This window comes from Henckelia pumila, chromosome 1, assembly GCF_033568475.1.
Source record: "Henckelia pumila isolate YLH828 chromosome 1, ASM3356847v2, whole genome shotgun sequence".
Lineage (NCBI taxonomy): Eukaryota > Viridiplantae > Streptophyta > Magnoliopsida > Lamiales > Gesneriaceae > Henckelia > Henckelia pumila.
The window spans coordinates 128,368,707-128,384,428 of record NC_133120.1 but is presented as its reverse complement, the minus strand read 5'-3'; the positions used below and the strand labels follow the sequence as shown (position 1 = coordinate 128,384,428).

At 39.6% G+C, this 15,722-nt stretch overlaps 1 protein-coding gene across 1 annotated transcript; it reads left to right on the top strand.

Annotated features, from left to right (window-relative positions):
- Positions 1-5,446: 5,446 nt before the first annotated feature.
- On the top strand, positions 5,447-15,249 carry LOC140892592 (zinc transporter ZTP29-like). Its single transcript, XM_073301537.1, has 12 exons — positions 5,447-5,885; positions 6,281-6,339; positions 6,514-6,606; positions 6,703-6,792; positions 6,899-6,980; positions 7,324-7,379; positions 7,654-7,710; positions 7,852-7,892; positions 8,243-8,310; positions 8,396-8,452; positions 8,991-9,108; positions 14,870-15,249. The coding sequence occupies exons 1-12, from the start codon at positions 5,813-5,815 to the stop codon at positions 14,913-14,915; spliced, it is 840 nt and encodes a 279-aa protein (XP_073157638.1). The 5' UTR covers positions 5,447-5,812; the 3' UTR covers positions 14,916-15,249.
- Positions 15,250-15,722: the final 473 nt, after the last annotated feature.

Genomic DNA, 15,722 nt, shown 5'->3' with positions numbered 1-15,722 from the left:
TTCAAATCAAAACATTTGAACTGCATGGATTTGAAATGAACAAGAACTGAAGTAAAAGCAAAAAAAAATGTACTTAGCTAACCTAAGATATTTCAATTACCAAATAGATACCATGGATTTAAGATAGCGGATTTGAAATAAAATCTTTCAATCTAATCGTAGAGATATTTAATCTCAAGAACAAAACCCATGAACTTCATACGGTCTCAGTTAAATCTGAGTGCACTTCAACTTAATAAACGTATCTTGGATTTAAAAAAAATAACTTACTGATGTAGCAAAAAATTGATATTATCCGATTGGAGAGAATCTGGGTAACTTGTGGAGATCTGGATAGCCGAATTAATACTCGAACTGTTCCAAAGACCGAACTTCATGGGTTGTCACCTGCATCACAAAGTAAAGTGAGTGGCGCCGGGGGTTGCCCGGCGAAAACACTCCGACGCTCAAGTCAGTATTTGCCCAATAAAAGTTCTAGAGAACTAGAGCATGTGACTATAGAGTGTGTACCTTAATAATTAGAGAACTTGAGCTATTTATAGATAGTCGGAGAGTTTTATGGGCTTGAGCCTCTTATGGGCTTTTAGGAATTTATGGGGCTTTGATAAAGTGTCCAAATAAATAACTAAATAATATGAGACCCAAATGGATTGAGTCACTGGGGTTGAGCCCGGGAGAAATTCAAATTGGGTAATAACTCATCATAAGCCCCCCACTCTCGGGAATGTTGAATGCTTCGGGATGACCGAGAGTAGAAAATTTGGAGATACCGTTATGGAGTATAATTGTAGTAGGAATATGTTGAAATTGAATCGCAGATAGTAGGAAGCAAAATCCTAGTTGAATTAAAATTTTTTGGATTTACAGTCCTGTTTGAATAATGATCGTAAAATTAATGTAATAGGATTATGGTGTAATATGATAGGAACCAAAGTCCTGCCATAATAATAATTGTAGAAACACAGTAGAACTCTAACTGGATTACCATTATAAATTCAACACCGTAGTGTTTTCATCACAACTTACTAATTCAAAATTATTTTTGAATTTTTTATTGCAGCATTCACGTGACCGCGTTCCAAAAATAATAGAGGAGATACAATCAACTTGCACATAAAAGGTATTGATTTATTTTCCCTCACGTGGCTTCGAATTTTGAATTTCGGTAATATAATATGCAAAGTGTCTTTTTTGCTTTCCTCTCTCTTCTTATTTCCTCATCTTCAACGTGAAATATGAAATATGAAATATGTTGTGTACGTATATGCTTGTAAATCCCAATCTATCTATCTATCTATCTCTACACCATCTCCATGGACATTTATCTCATCACCAACTGACAACAACGACGGCGCGTCCACGACTGTTGGTGAGGGTTGAGAGAAGAGGCAGGCGGTGGCAGATCTCACGAAGAAGGCGGCGACGACGGTAGATCTCGAGAAGAAGCAGGAGACATCGGCGGATCTCAAGAAGAAGCAGGCGCAACGGTGTTGGTCCTGGGTGCGAGTGGCCAGACGGACGCAGAGCTGGGCAAGAGGGAGGAGTTTTCCGTGCGCTGGGGAGAGGAGAACGAGGCAGCATCGTGGTGTTGGAGGCAACGGCGGCGCGAGCAAAGTGAAGGAGGAAGAGACACCGACGCAATCAGATTGATGAGGGTAGGAACAACGGCGGCGAGGGGTGTTTTCCAGCAACGAGGAGTAGCAGTTGGCAGCGGATCTGCGTGAAGAAGAAAGAGTAACAGCGGCGTGAGGTGATTTCCGATAGCGACGAGGCGGCGATGGTGGCAGCGATGAAGTTCTTGGGCCTTGAGAGAGATGATAGATATATGTACATACACGCATATGCATATACGCATATATTGTTCTCTCTTTATAATTATTGTTTGTTTTTGTGTGTGATATGTTAAAAATAATTATTTGAATTTGTGTTTATAAGCATGGTATGCTTCATCATGACATCGTGAGAATTTTTATTTTCTCAGTGCTTACAATTTTTGTCTAATATTTTAAAAATATTATAATTTGAATAGTTGCATTGAGTGGTAGTGAAAAGGGTGTACTAGATATATATTTTTAAAATATATATACTTGGTGGGGTGTTCGTTTCGGGATAAGATATTATTCTTGTTGAGGGTGAACCGAAAGTCCAACCTGTTTGTTGTTCTAGCGGAACCTAGCGATGATAGTGAAAGTAATGAGTGAATTTTCACTATTTTCAAAAATTGGACTGCGGGATATAACGACGGTTATCGTTTTTGCCCACATACGGGAGTTGGACCTTAACTGCTATTCCGGTGGTGTTTTTTTTCTTGTAGTGATGGCTTTTTCACGGCCACTGACAAAAGTCGGTGATGACTTGTTTGAAGCCCACGACAAAGATGAGTTCCTGATGGTACTCTCTGGAGTTGCGAACGAAGAAGGTGTAGCATGATGATGTTCCTGTAGTATTGTGTGTGTTGATTTGGAGGTCATGTGATAGGACTGACCGCGCGATGGGTTGTTTAGGGGGCGGAGGATCCTAACCCATCTTGTCGGTTTAGACCACGACAATACTTCCGAACGATTATTTGTACTAACACGTGTAAGAGGGAAAATGTGTTAGGACCTCCTCTTATAATATTTTCGATAGAGAGTTTTTCTAATGTCCTGGAGATTTTTGTTTTCATACGTTCTCTTCAAGGAATGCATCTTCTGCAATTTTTTGGAGTAGTATCTTTGATGAAAACCCTTGAGTTAGTGTATTTCATTTAGCCTCTTAGGTTGGTGCATTGGATGTAACCCCTTAGGACTATGATTTTGTAATCTTTAGGACTTGGTGAATTTTTTATGGTTATCATGACTTGATGAATTTTTTTATATTCATTATGACTTGATAAATTTTTTATAGTCGATATGACTTCTTTTGAAAAAATATTTATAGTCTCTATGACTTTTTCTGAAAAAGTTTTTATAGTCGCTATGACTTTTTCTGAAAAAATTTTTATAATCACTATGACTTCTTCTGAAAAAAAAAATTTATAGTCGTTATGACTTGATGAATTATTTATAGTCACTATGACTTTTTTGAATTATTTATAGTCGCTATGACTTTTTTGAATTATTTATAGTCGCTATAAATTTTTTGAATTGTTTATAGTCCCTATAAATTTTTTGAATTGTTTGTAGTCGCTATGATTTTTTGTTGTGCTCTAGGAAAAATAACGTAGTGCTTAACATGGAGTACTTAGGAATGGATCAAGTTCCTAAGATTTTGTCTCATGGAGAAGTCCTAAACCCACTCTATTAGGTGGTGAGGTATCCCGAGACTTTATTTTTGTCGTCTTGACCTCTTATAGAATCGTGGCTTAGGTACTCCTACAGGGCTGGCCAAGCCTCTGATGGATGGGTAGCCTAAATGATTGCATGAGTTGTGACGTATGAGTTAAGCATTCATTGACGGAGCTGAGTTCCTTCCTATATAATTAAATATAAAAGTAAACAAATAAACGTAAGTTTATTATTAAACTTAAAATAAAAGAGAAGTAAATAAAAGTTTTGATCTGCAGAGCAAATAAAGTAGCGACAAGCCATTTATTTTAGCTCGCAGGTGTTTGCTCTATAAGTATAGAGTTTCTTTAGATTGACATGACTCTTTGTCCTGCGTTATATTTCATCGTATTTTTCATCTCGTTTTCTTTTTTCCGAGGAGTGCAACTCATCAGTTTCCTCGATGCGGATGTATTTTTCGGCTCTAGACAACAGCTCCTCCAAGGTGTTTGGGGATTTTCCTGCTATAGATTCCTTGAACCTTCCAGGACGCAAGTTCTGCTGCATTGTTCCAGATAACATATCGTGGTTCACGTGTGGGACTTCATGAACCGCGTGAGTAAATCTCCTAACATAGTCTCTCAAACTTTCCCCTTCATTCTGAACAACTGTGAACAAGTATGCTGCTGTTTTAATGTATTTCTTGTTAATTGAGAATTGTTGCATAAAACACTCGGTGAGTTGGTCCAAGTTGGCGATAGATCCAGACGACAGCTTATTGAACCATGTGAGAGCTCGCCCTGATAACGTTGATCGGAATATCTTGCAGTAAGCAGCATCTGTGATGTTATACAAATATACTTTTGTGTAGAATTTGTTAATATGATCTTGAGGATCGATCACTAGTTCCATCGAATTCAGGTAGGCTGAGGATTTTGACTCCCTTAGGCAATGCTTCAGATAGAATGACGTTAGTGAACGGGCTCCGACGTGCAGGCAAGATTGCTGACGAATTCTCTCCAGTTACATATGTGTGAGATCCATCTCCACAGGTTGGATTAGTGGTTTTGTTTTCGTCAGAGACGCCGTGAACTGTGTGAATACTTGCTTCCCCATCTTTAGGAGTACTATTTTTCTCACTCCCCTCAGGATCTTTGCCATTTACTTTAGACTTAGCTTTCTTTGGGTCTTTGTTGTCGGGGTCATGAGATGAGATCCCTCTTCTATGAGCTCTCTTGTCGGTGGTTCGGCGTTGACGGGATTCCACGAACTGAGAGACTGCTTTAGTCGCTGCGCATGCGGCTGTTCCTTCCATTAAGGCTGTCAACATTTCCTTTGTGAAACTAAATCCTGGCGGTGGTTTGGAGATTGTAGGTGGGTCTCCATTGCGATTATTTCCTTGAGATGTTTGCGGTGGAGTATGCATTCTCAATAATGCAGTGAACAAGTTCCCACGGACGACGCCAAGCTAATGTAGCAAAAAATTGATATTACCCGATTGGAAAGAATCTGGGTAACTTGTGGAGATCTGGATAGCCGGATTAATACTCGAACTGTTCCAAAGACCGAACTTCATGGGTTGTCACCTGCATCACAAAGCAAAGTGAGTGGCGCCAGGGGTTGCCAGGCGAAAACACTCCGACGCTCAAGTCAGTATTTGCCCAATAAAAGTTCTAGAGAACTAGAGCATGTGACTATAGAGTGCGTACCTTAATAATGAGAGAACTTGAGCTATTTATAGATATTCGGAGAGTTTTATGGGCTTGAGCCTCTTATGGGCTTTTAGAAATTTATGGGCATAAAGTGTCCAAATAAATAACTAAATAATATGAGACCCAAATAAATTAAGTCACTGGGCTTGAGCCCGAGAAAAATTCAAATTGAGTAATAACTCATCACATACACTATTTTTATAACACAAAAACTCTTGTAAAATAGTTTTACTTGCCAATTCTATAAATTGAATATCATGTTCAATTAATTCATGAAAAATTATTATTTTTATAATAAAATTATTATTTTTCATTGTAAATATGTGTAAAAATTAATTTTTTTTATAACAAAAAAAATTATACAATCTAATAGCCAATAGCTTGAGGAAGAAATTTTCACATTTAAAAAGTGAGAAACTGTGCTGCTTAAAATTCAATATTACCTGAGTAGTGTGATATTTAAGCAAAATTTTAGGTTTAACGCATGAAGTAACAGGAAATTGCTAATGATAGGACGAATCATTCTATAATATTTCTTGAGCTGCTCCGTCAAACCATCTCTTTCTTTTCCTACACATCAAAACAACAAATTCCCTTGCCCTGTTTTGAATTGAATTTGACGGTATAAAAGTCCCTTTTCATGCCGCAATGGAAGCCGCTCTCTGTAAATTTTGAGTTGATGTTTCATTTTGATTTGTAGTTGATAACTGGGGGAGAGGATCAAAGAATTTTACTAATCTGTTAGAATACTAGGAACCCTTCTAAGTTCTTGCGGGGCAGCTCAACAGATTGGGGAAGGAGGGAGAAGGATTCAGGATTTTGTCTTTGGATTTGACTCGCGGGTTCTTGGAGAAGATGGGTTTTATGGACTCTCAAGTTTTAGTTGCCCTCTCTCTATCTCTTTTGGGTGGTTTGAGTACCTCTATTGGTGAGTGGTGATTAACGTTTTTCTGCATTTGGTTTTGGATATTTGAGCTAATAATCAAAGATTGCGTGTTTTGCTTTCAGTTGTTTGAAATATGCAAAGTGTTGATAAAAAAATTGGATTTTGGGGTTGGGGGCTGTGGATTGGAGTTTGCGAATTTGGTGTTTTGGCTAACTGGAATTTATTATTTTCTTTTCTTTTTTTTTTTTTTGCACCGATTTTTTTTTTCAAACATATACTAGGTCGAGGAGTAAATTTGAAATTGAAGCATAAAATTTACTTATCTAACACGAGAAATCCTTCATTATAATTATGAACCAAATGGATACAATGGATTTCCACTCAAATCCTTGCATCCAATTGCAATCTTAATGATTTATTGTTTTGTTTCTGAATAGGTGCACTCTTTGTTGTCATGAATCAAGCACCAAACTTGAAGATGCTTGGGCTTTTACAGGTGATAAAAACTTTCAGTTGTCAAGGTGTTAATGCCTAGAGTCCTTGCAATTTGTGAATTTATAGCTTATGTTTTCTATAGCTACAGTTGTGTCGAATTTTGAGCTGGTTATAAGGTTTGTAACTCAATCTAGACGGCTTTCCAGGCATAAATTTTAGCATCTCGTCCATGCAGGGTTTTGCTGCAGGTCTGATGTTGAGTATATCTTTCTTTGATTTGGCTCATAATGCCATCAACTCCATTGGCTTCTTAAAAGGGAATATATGGGTGAGGTTCTTTGATAGTTTTTTGCCAAGTTATTTCTTACAATTTATATATGAGCACTCTTCTTGATTGCTGAATCACGATTTGTTGGCCTTGCAGTTCTTTGCCGGTGTAATTTTCTTTGCTATTGTAGCTAATTTCATACCAGAACCAGAACTTTCACCCATTTCGGATGCGAAAAGCAAAAAGGTCGCTCGTGCAATGTATTTATTTCGTAGAGTGGAGATATAAATTTGCTGCCATTTGTGGTTATTTTTCGCAAAGTTTCTTGAACTTCATTTGTGCATCTAAACAGAACAACGGGGATGAAGGAGGCAAAGACATCTTAAAAAAGCATCGACGCCAAGTGTTGTTCAGTGGAATTATAACAGCAATAGGTCAGCTTGTTGTGTTGATTTAACATACTTCTTGGATTATATAATCTCAACAGATAGCGATATGTTTGAAAATAATTTCCATATCAAATTCTCAAAAAAATGACCTTAGTTTGCTCAAAAAAGAATTTCCAAAATGATACATTTATTGATGGGATGGAAATCTTCAAATCATGATCGCATTTTCAATTTCATTGGAAATATGCTGCTACCATGTTTTTAATCTGTGAGAGCCATTGTTCAATACTTTTAGTTGATATATATTGATAAATACAAATCAAATTCCCTCGCCTCAAGTTTCTAATACTAATTCTCAACATTTCTATACTACCCTTTTCTTTTTCAGGCATTAGCTTGCACAATTTCCCAGAGGGAATGGCGGTGTTCCTTGGATCAATGAAGGTAAACAAATGAAGATTGATTTTCTTGGAATTGTATGTTTAAAACAAAGTGTTTCAATTGTTGGAAATATTTAAATGTTATTGGATGTATTAAAAAAATGAAAAAAAATTGAATGAATGCATTTCTAGTAAGTATACTTGAAGAATATTATATGCACATTTCTTTTATGTTTTTCCTTTAAAACAAGATGGAGGAATAAAAACTTCTCAACGAGTTATAGCATCCAACACTTCACAGAAAGTATTCATGTCCCCGTTTTGTTCATCTCTTTCAGGGCCTTCGCGTTGGTATGAACTTGGCTTTCGCCATTGCTTTGCACAATATCCCAGAGGTATACCATTAATATCTTATTGGTTCTTTCCTCGTTATCAGTTGATATCTTATTAGTTCTTTCCTCATAAGGGAGTGGTTCTTTTACATTGTCATATGGTGAAACAAAGTTTCAAATGAAAACTAATTGCTGACCTTGCAGGGAATTGCTGTTGCACTTCCTGTTTATTTTGCCACACAAAGGTACTTATTCTCCATGCCACCCCTTAATTTACTGCAAAATTTAATGGCCTTAAGTATGTAGATGAAAAAGATGTGGAGATAAACTTGCCATGAGAGAATGTATATAATAAATTCGTTTCTGTTGGTTCATGTGTTGGTTAGTTAAACTTTTCAAAATACCCTCTTCATTTTATGTTTATGATATCAAGTCAAAGAAATATATATTTGACAAAAAGGAAAAATGGGTAGAGTGGAAGAACCTAGCATTGGAATTTATCCAAGCTTGTCACTAAAAAATCGAGCAAACAATTGTGTGGATGCTGTTGGAATATGCATGAATTTATCATTTATCTGGTGTATTCGTGGCTCAGTAAATGGAAGGCATTCAAGTTGGCCAGTCTTTCTGGTTTGGCCGAGCCCCTTGGTGTTATTATAGTAGGTGCGTCACTGCATTCTTTCTTGCACAAATTGGTGAAATAAGGCCAAATTTCAGATTACTCGTTTTTTGGTATACAAATTTGCAGCTTATCTATTCCCGAGCAGCTTAAGTCCGGAAATTCTGGAGGGCCTCCTGGGATCAGGTATATGTTTCCTCTTGTTAATTTGTTATGAACATATATACTGTTAGTGACAACATGCGACAAATTTAAACGAAAAAACAATGAAGAAGATGCACGGATTTACGTGGAAATCCCACCTTACAATTTTTCATTTTGTTAGATTTCATTGACTCTGTTGCTTTCATGCAAACATAATACATGCCACATCCTTATATCAGTACATGCAATCAGACATTTTTATGCACATATACATACATATATCTCTACATTGTTTGGCAATCACACATTTATATACATAAATATCAGTACCTGCAATCACACATTTATATACACAAATGATGCTGCTACCATATTTTGTCTCACGAACGCAGGGATAGTTTGCAAAATCACCTTGGTCAAACTTTTTTTTTAAAAAAAAAACTAACCTTCTCTTGTGAATTTGAAACACTTAAAATACACTTGGAGAAGGTTAGTTTTCAAACAACTATATTTGACCAAGGTCATTTATTAAAATAGTTTCTATTTTTTTTAATAATTATATTTATTTTATTTTTTCCAGTTGGTGGGGTGATGGCTTTTCTTACATTGCATGAAATGCTGCCATTGGCGTTCGATTATGCGGGACAAAAACAAGCTGTTAAGGCTGTCTTCGTTGGCATGGCTTTCATGTCTGCAAGGTATTTTTCTTGACCTGAAAACCTGAAAGAAAAAGGAAAAGCCGATGGAAAAATAAAGTCCCCTAAATAGGAGGTTCAAGTATTCGGAGGAAAAATACAAAAGAAAAAATCTGTGTAGGGATAGGGGTAGACACACATACACGACACAATGGTGGAGGGATAATTCTTGGGGGATTGTGGTAGTAGTATGAGCCAATAAAGTAACTTTCTCAACGGTGTCTTTGTTTTTTCTTTGTTTCAATAACGTTTTCTGTCATCACAATTTTGCATTTGGTACATTGTTTGTTGTGTTCTTCAGAAAATGAAAGATTAACACGAAGAACACAAGTGTATTACAATGAATAAAACTCAGAGTAAAATCTCTGTTACAATACTTTCTCCCTAGCTAAGTGCTAGTCACTCTTCACGTGTAAAATCTCTAACTGACTTCCCCCCATACACTTCATTTCTGTTATATAACCCCACCCCCTTCACGTGTATTTCCCTTGGATCTCCTAACATATACATCAACAATCTTGGGCTTCCAATTGTCCTTTCCACTTGGTCTTTCTGGGCCTAAAATCTCTGGGCCTGCTGTCTCTCTATTTTCCATCATTGTAACATCTCTGGCCTCCTCAAAATTCGCCTTGTCCTCAAGGTGAAAATCTGGAAATTGGATGGCAAAATCATTGAAGCTTTTCCATGTAGCGCCCTCCTCCGATCTTCCTTTCCACTTCACCAGTAATTGCTTGGTGGGCTCGCCTTTGATCAGCTTAATTCTCCGTGCTACCACAGAATCGGGTTCAAACGTCATAGACAAGTCAGAGTCTAAGTCATGCGGCAAGCTGGCCTCCCGAAAGTCTGTTCCCACTGCCTTCTTCAAGCTAGAAACATGAAAGACAGGGTGAACCTTAGACCCTGCAGGTAACTGCAAGCGATATGCGACCATGCCCACCTTCTTGAGAATCCGAAACGGACCATAAAACCTTGCAGCCAGCTTCTGAAAGACTCTTGTGCAAACTGATGATTGACGATGCGGCCGCAATTTCAAATAAACCATATCACCCACCTGAAAATGAACCTCCTTTCGATGCCGATTTGCATATTTTGACATTTGTTGTTGAGCTCTCTCAAGATTAAATTGAAGTTGCCTTAGGAGTTCATCTCTGTCCCATAACGCCTGTGATACAGCAGCTACCAGCGTCTCCCCAGGGAGGTAGCGAATTACAGCAGGTGGTTTGCGCCCGTAAACCACTTCGAAAGGACTCAACCCCGCAGAAGTCTGGTAGGATGTATTATACCAGAATTCTGCCCAATGCAGCCACTGTGCCCAGTTCTTTGGTTGCTCCGAACAAAAACAACGCAGATAGGTCTCAACACACTTATTCAACGCTTCACTTTGACCATCTGTTTCAGGGTGGTATGCTGAACTCATTTTCAGTTGAGTTCCTTGTAAGCGAAAAAGTTCTGACCAAAAAAAACTCATGAATACTGGATCTCTGTCACTTACAATCGTTTTTGGCACTCCGTGGAGCTTCACCACATTTTTAGTGAAGATGTCAGCCACCGTACTAGCTGTGTAGAGATGTTTTAGCAACAAAAATGTCCGTATTTAGACAATCTGTCGACCACTACGAAAATGACATCGTACCCTCTTGACTTGGGAAGACCCGTAATAAAATCCATGGCCAAATCCTCCCAAATCACTTCTGGGATACCCAGAGGTTGCAACAACCCAGCAGGTGAGGTAGCGTCGTATTTATTTTTCTGGCAAACGTCACATGCTGCGACGAACTTTTTCACATCATGCCTCATGCCCTTCCAGAAAAAATTGTTTGCCACACGCTTGTAAGTTCGGAGAGCCCCCGAATGGCCACCTACTGGAGTGGCATGGAATTCTTGCAACAGTTTGGGAACCCACAGTGAGCTCCGAGGAACCACTAATCGGCCTCGATGCAGGAGACAATCATTGATCATGGAATAATGTCTGCTGCCATTGTCGCCCAACTGTACTTTGTCGATAATGTCCCTCAATTCTTGATCCATCCTGACTGCTTTTTTAAGCTCTTATTTCCACCCATTCCACTTTTGTGAGTGCAGCAAGTATGCCAAATTCGTCTCGCCGAGACAGCGCATCTGCTGCCCCATTCTCAGTTCCAGCCTTGTGTTTAATCTCAAACTCATACCCAAGTAGTTTGGCCAACCAATATTGTTGATCCGGAGTTGTAATCCTCTGCTGTAATAGGCTCCGTAATGGCTTATGATCAGTAACCACCACAAATTTGCGGCCCAACAGATAGTGACGCCAGTGCTGAATCGCCAATACCAAAGCCATGAGTTCCCTCTCATACGCAGATTTAGTTAAAGCCTTATCTGCCAACGCTTTGCTGTAATAAGCAATAGGCTTGCCTTCCTGAATCAGAACAGCCCCAACTCCCCGACCCGACGCATCGCATTCCACCACAAACTCTTGGCAAAAATTTGGCATGCGTAAAACTGGAGCTGTGCTAAGGGCTAACTTCAATTCCTCAAACGCCCTCTCTGCTTGAGTATTCCAAACAAAACTATTCTTCTTTAATAAATCAGTGAGTGGTCGTGCTATCTTCCCATAATCCCGAATAAATTTTCGGTAATACCCTGTCAATCCAAGGAACCCGCGCAAGGCCTTTAAATTCAGAGGCGTTGGCCAGTTACGTACACTCACTATTTTCTCCGGATCCACCTGAACCCCCTGACCCGAGATGATGTGCCCTAAATATCCCACCTGATCCAGTCCGAAGTGACATTTTTTTTTATTCAAAACCAGTGCATGTGCCTTCAACACTCCCAGTACCACTTCCACATGCACCAAATGCTCATTCCAATCTCTACTATATATTAAAATATTATCAAAAAATACCAGAACAAACTTCCGCAAATAGGGTCGGAATACCTCATTCATCGTCGCTTGGAATGTGGCAGGGGCATTTTTTAGCCCAAAAGGCATGACCAAAAACTCGTAGTGGCCCTCATGTGTTCGAAACGCTGTTTTTGGTACATCTTTCGCTTGGACCCTGATTTGTTGATAGCCCGATTTAAGGTCCAGCTTGGAAAAATGCCGCGCCCCATGTAACTCATCAAACAGCTCTTCAATCACAGGAATCGGGTATTTATCGGCAACAGTAATTTCATTCAATGCTCTGTAATCAACACAGAAACGCCAGCTACCATCCTTCTTCTTGACTAGGATAATAGGGCTCGAATACGGACTATTACTTGGCTGAATCACCCCGGACGTCAGCATATCTCCTACCATACGCTCAATTTCATCTTTCTGCCGGTGAGCATATCTATAAGATCGAACCGACACCGGTCCACAACCTTCCTTGATTACAATTGCATGGTCTTTGCTACGCTTGGGAGGTAAGTCCTGGGGTTCATGAAAGACCCCTGAATGTGCCGCAAGAATGCGTTGAAAATCCTTGTTAGCCGTTGGTGTGATGTTCGAGTGTGTTCCATCCGTATCCCCTTGCCATTTCAGTACTACTGCCCCACAAAATTCTAGTGCGACGGACTTGACAATAGATTTGAGAGATACCACTGATCGGTTGAGTGTTGGGTCGCTGTGTAGCACCACCGTACGTCCTTCCCAACTAAATTGCATCTGCATTTTTTGCCAATTCAACATGACATCTCCCAAAGTGTGTAACCAATCAACCCCTAAAATCAAGTCAATTCCACCCAAATCAAACAAATAACCCTCAATCGTTACATTGCACTGGTCCAACTCCACACACAGTTTCTTGCACACGCCCTGGCAAGTGATGCGACCCCCATCTCCTAGGTAAACAGCGAAACGCACCCCCGTATCCACCTCTAATCCCAACTCCGCAATCAGCTCCCGTGAGACAAAATTATGGCTCGCTCCACTATCCACCATCGCGACTACTTCACGCCCCGATATTCTCGCTCTCATCTTCAGTGTCTGAGGTTGGTCAATGCCAGTGACGGAATACAAAGGCAATTCCAACGTGTTATATTCCACCTTCGGCGTTCCAGCCCACAGCCCATCTTCCCCCAACGGCGGTGACTCCTCCTCTCCCGTTCCAACGCCCGACTCACCATCAGTACCTTCTTCTTCCTCCTCGGCCAGAATAGTGACTCTCAAACTCTTGTTGGCGCAGATATGCATCGGGTGATAAGGCTCGCCACATTTAAAACAAAGGCCCTTTTCATGCCGGTGAAGAAACTCCTGATGAGAAACGATCCTCCCATCACGAGCTTTAAGTGGCGGGCCCCTAGCCACGTTACTGCTCCGATCAGTGCCCCCACTTCCGCCATATGTAGCTCGCGACCCTCCTCCCATCGGTGTTTGGACGAAGGGTTTACGCGTGGCTACTTCTCCTGGACTCGGGGCTTTAGCACTCCCAGAAAATGAACTATAGGGCTTACTGCGTTCTCTGTCATGGGATTGGGCCTGAGAAGCCCAACCCAATCCTGAAAAAGACCTACGCTCCGGGCCCACTCCGAACCCACTTCCGTGTTTTCCCCGATCCAACACCGCCCCATACAGTTCCATCTCCAATCCTCTTGCTAACATCATGGCGCGATCCACCGTCCGAGGATTATGGACAATCATGCGCCGCCATATCTCCTCCCTCAATCCACTCATGAAGTAACCAAGACACTGATCTTCGTGGATATCTCCCAACAAGCCACCAGCCTTTCAAATTTCTCTATGTAAGTCCCGATCGGCAATTCCCCTTGTTGCAAGGAAGCGATCAACTCATATGGATTCGCCTCAATTCCTCCATATCGTTTGAGGAGCTCTTCCGCCAGCCTATCCCAGGTCATAGTTGGAATCCTTGCTTTCATCCAGCGGTACCAGTGCACCGTGGGTCCTTGCATACATATATAAGCCAACTTGAGCTTACACTCCCGAGGCGTATCATGAACCTCAAAATATTGCTCCATCTTCCCCAACCAGCCCATGGGATCTTCGCCCTCAAACATCGGTAATTCAATCTTCTTCAGCGCCGCCTTCATCTCTTCCACCATATCATCCTTGCTATTACCACCAACTCCTGTGGCACTCTCCCCTTTCTCCTGCATATCCTCAACTCGTATGGTGTTGATACGCTCCCCACCCTGCGCTTTAATCATCTGCTCTATCAAAACTCTCAAGTCCCCAAAACCTTCGAGAGTTCGATCAATCTTCTCCAATCTACCCTGTACCTGCAACATATTCTCCTGCAACCCACTCACCGACTTCTCCATAGCTTCGAATTTAGCTTCAGCGCGAGTACTCGTCATCTTTTATCCGGCAGGTCGGACCAATGTTGTGTTCTTCAGAAAATGAAAGATTAACACGAAGAACACAAGTGTATTACAATGAATAAAACCCAGAGTAAAATCTCTGTTACAGTACTTTCTCCCTAGCTAAGTGCTAGTCACTCTTCACGTGTAAAATCTCTAACTGACTTCCCCCCATACACTTCATTTCTGTTATATAACCCCACCCCCTTCACGTGTATTTCCCTTGGATCTCCTAACATATACATTAACAATCTTGGGCTTCCAATTGTCCTTTCCACTTGGTCTTTCTGGGCCTGAAATCTCTGGGCCTGCTGTCTCTCTATTTTCCATCATTGTATTTGGGTTCATAACATTGTTGCTTACATTCGAAAATCCATAGCGTAGATTTGAGTTACGTTGGAGTGGTATAATGCACAGATTATCGAATTATGATTGGTATCCTCTGATTATATATTTACTACATTCTCAGTCCATGCTTTTCTTGCAGTCTATATTTTCTTGAAGTAAGTTTACCAGCGGATTTGAGCTTGTAATTATCGAGGGGATGACATACATTTACGGTACGACATACATTTACATGGATTCGACGACAGTGCTCCGTTGTTCCTTTCTTGAAGAAGAAAAGAATAATGGGAAATGGACTGCGAACCCAAGGGAAGAGGACCGAAGAATAAATTAAATTAGACCCTTTTCCCTTAAATTTATATTGATCTGTATTTGTAGTCATGTGGGATGTAAATTAAACTGCAGTATGAATGCCCCGTTGTGTGGAAATTGGATATTTATGAAATTACATTTCATTTGATGGTCTATTTCGGTATTTCACAAACAATTGGTTTTCCCCCATTTTATCGTGAACCATTCCCACTTCCCTTATTATATTTTCACAACATCAAATAATAAAATTTATTTTATTATTCTTCATTAATAATTATTGTTATGATTTATTTAATATTGTTTTAAACAATAATATTTTCGTTTTTGTTCTTGTACCAAGTATCATCATTCCATTGTCATTTTACTTCATTCTAAAGTTGATTCAATTCTTATCTTAGTGCATTTGGAATGTTATACGTTCTTTAGTTTTATGTTAAAAATTTAAAGATTTTATTATTGTAAAAATCTAGAGTTTTATAAAATACTTTTGGATGAGGAGTGCTGAAGTGGTATTTAAACTTGGATAAGATTGATATAGTTGCATGATATGATGATAAAGTTTTTTCTTCAGAATTCAACATTAACTAAAATAAGGGTATATTTATACTACTATTTTAGATCAAATAAAAAACATAATAAAATAAATAAACATTAGTCACTATAAAAAGCTCGTATTTAATACC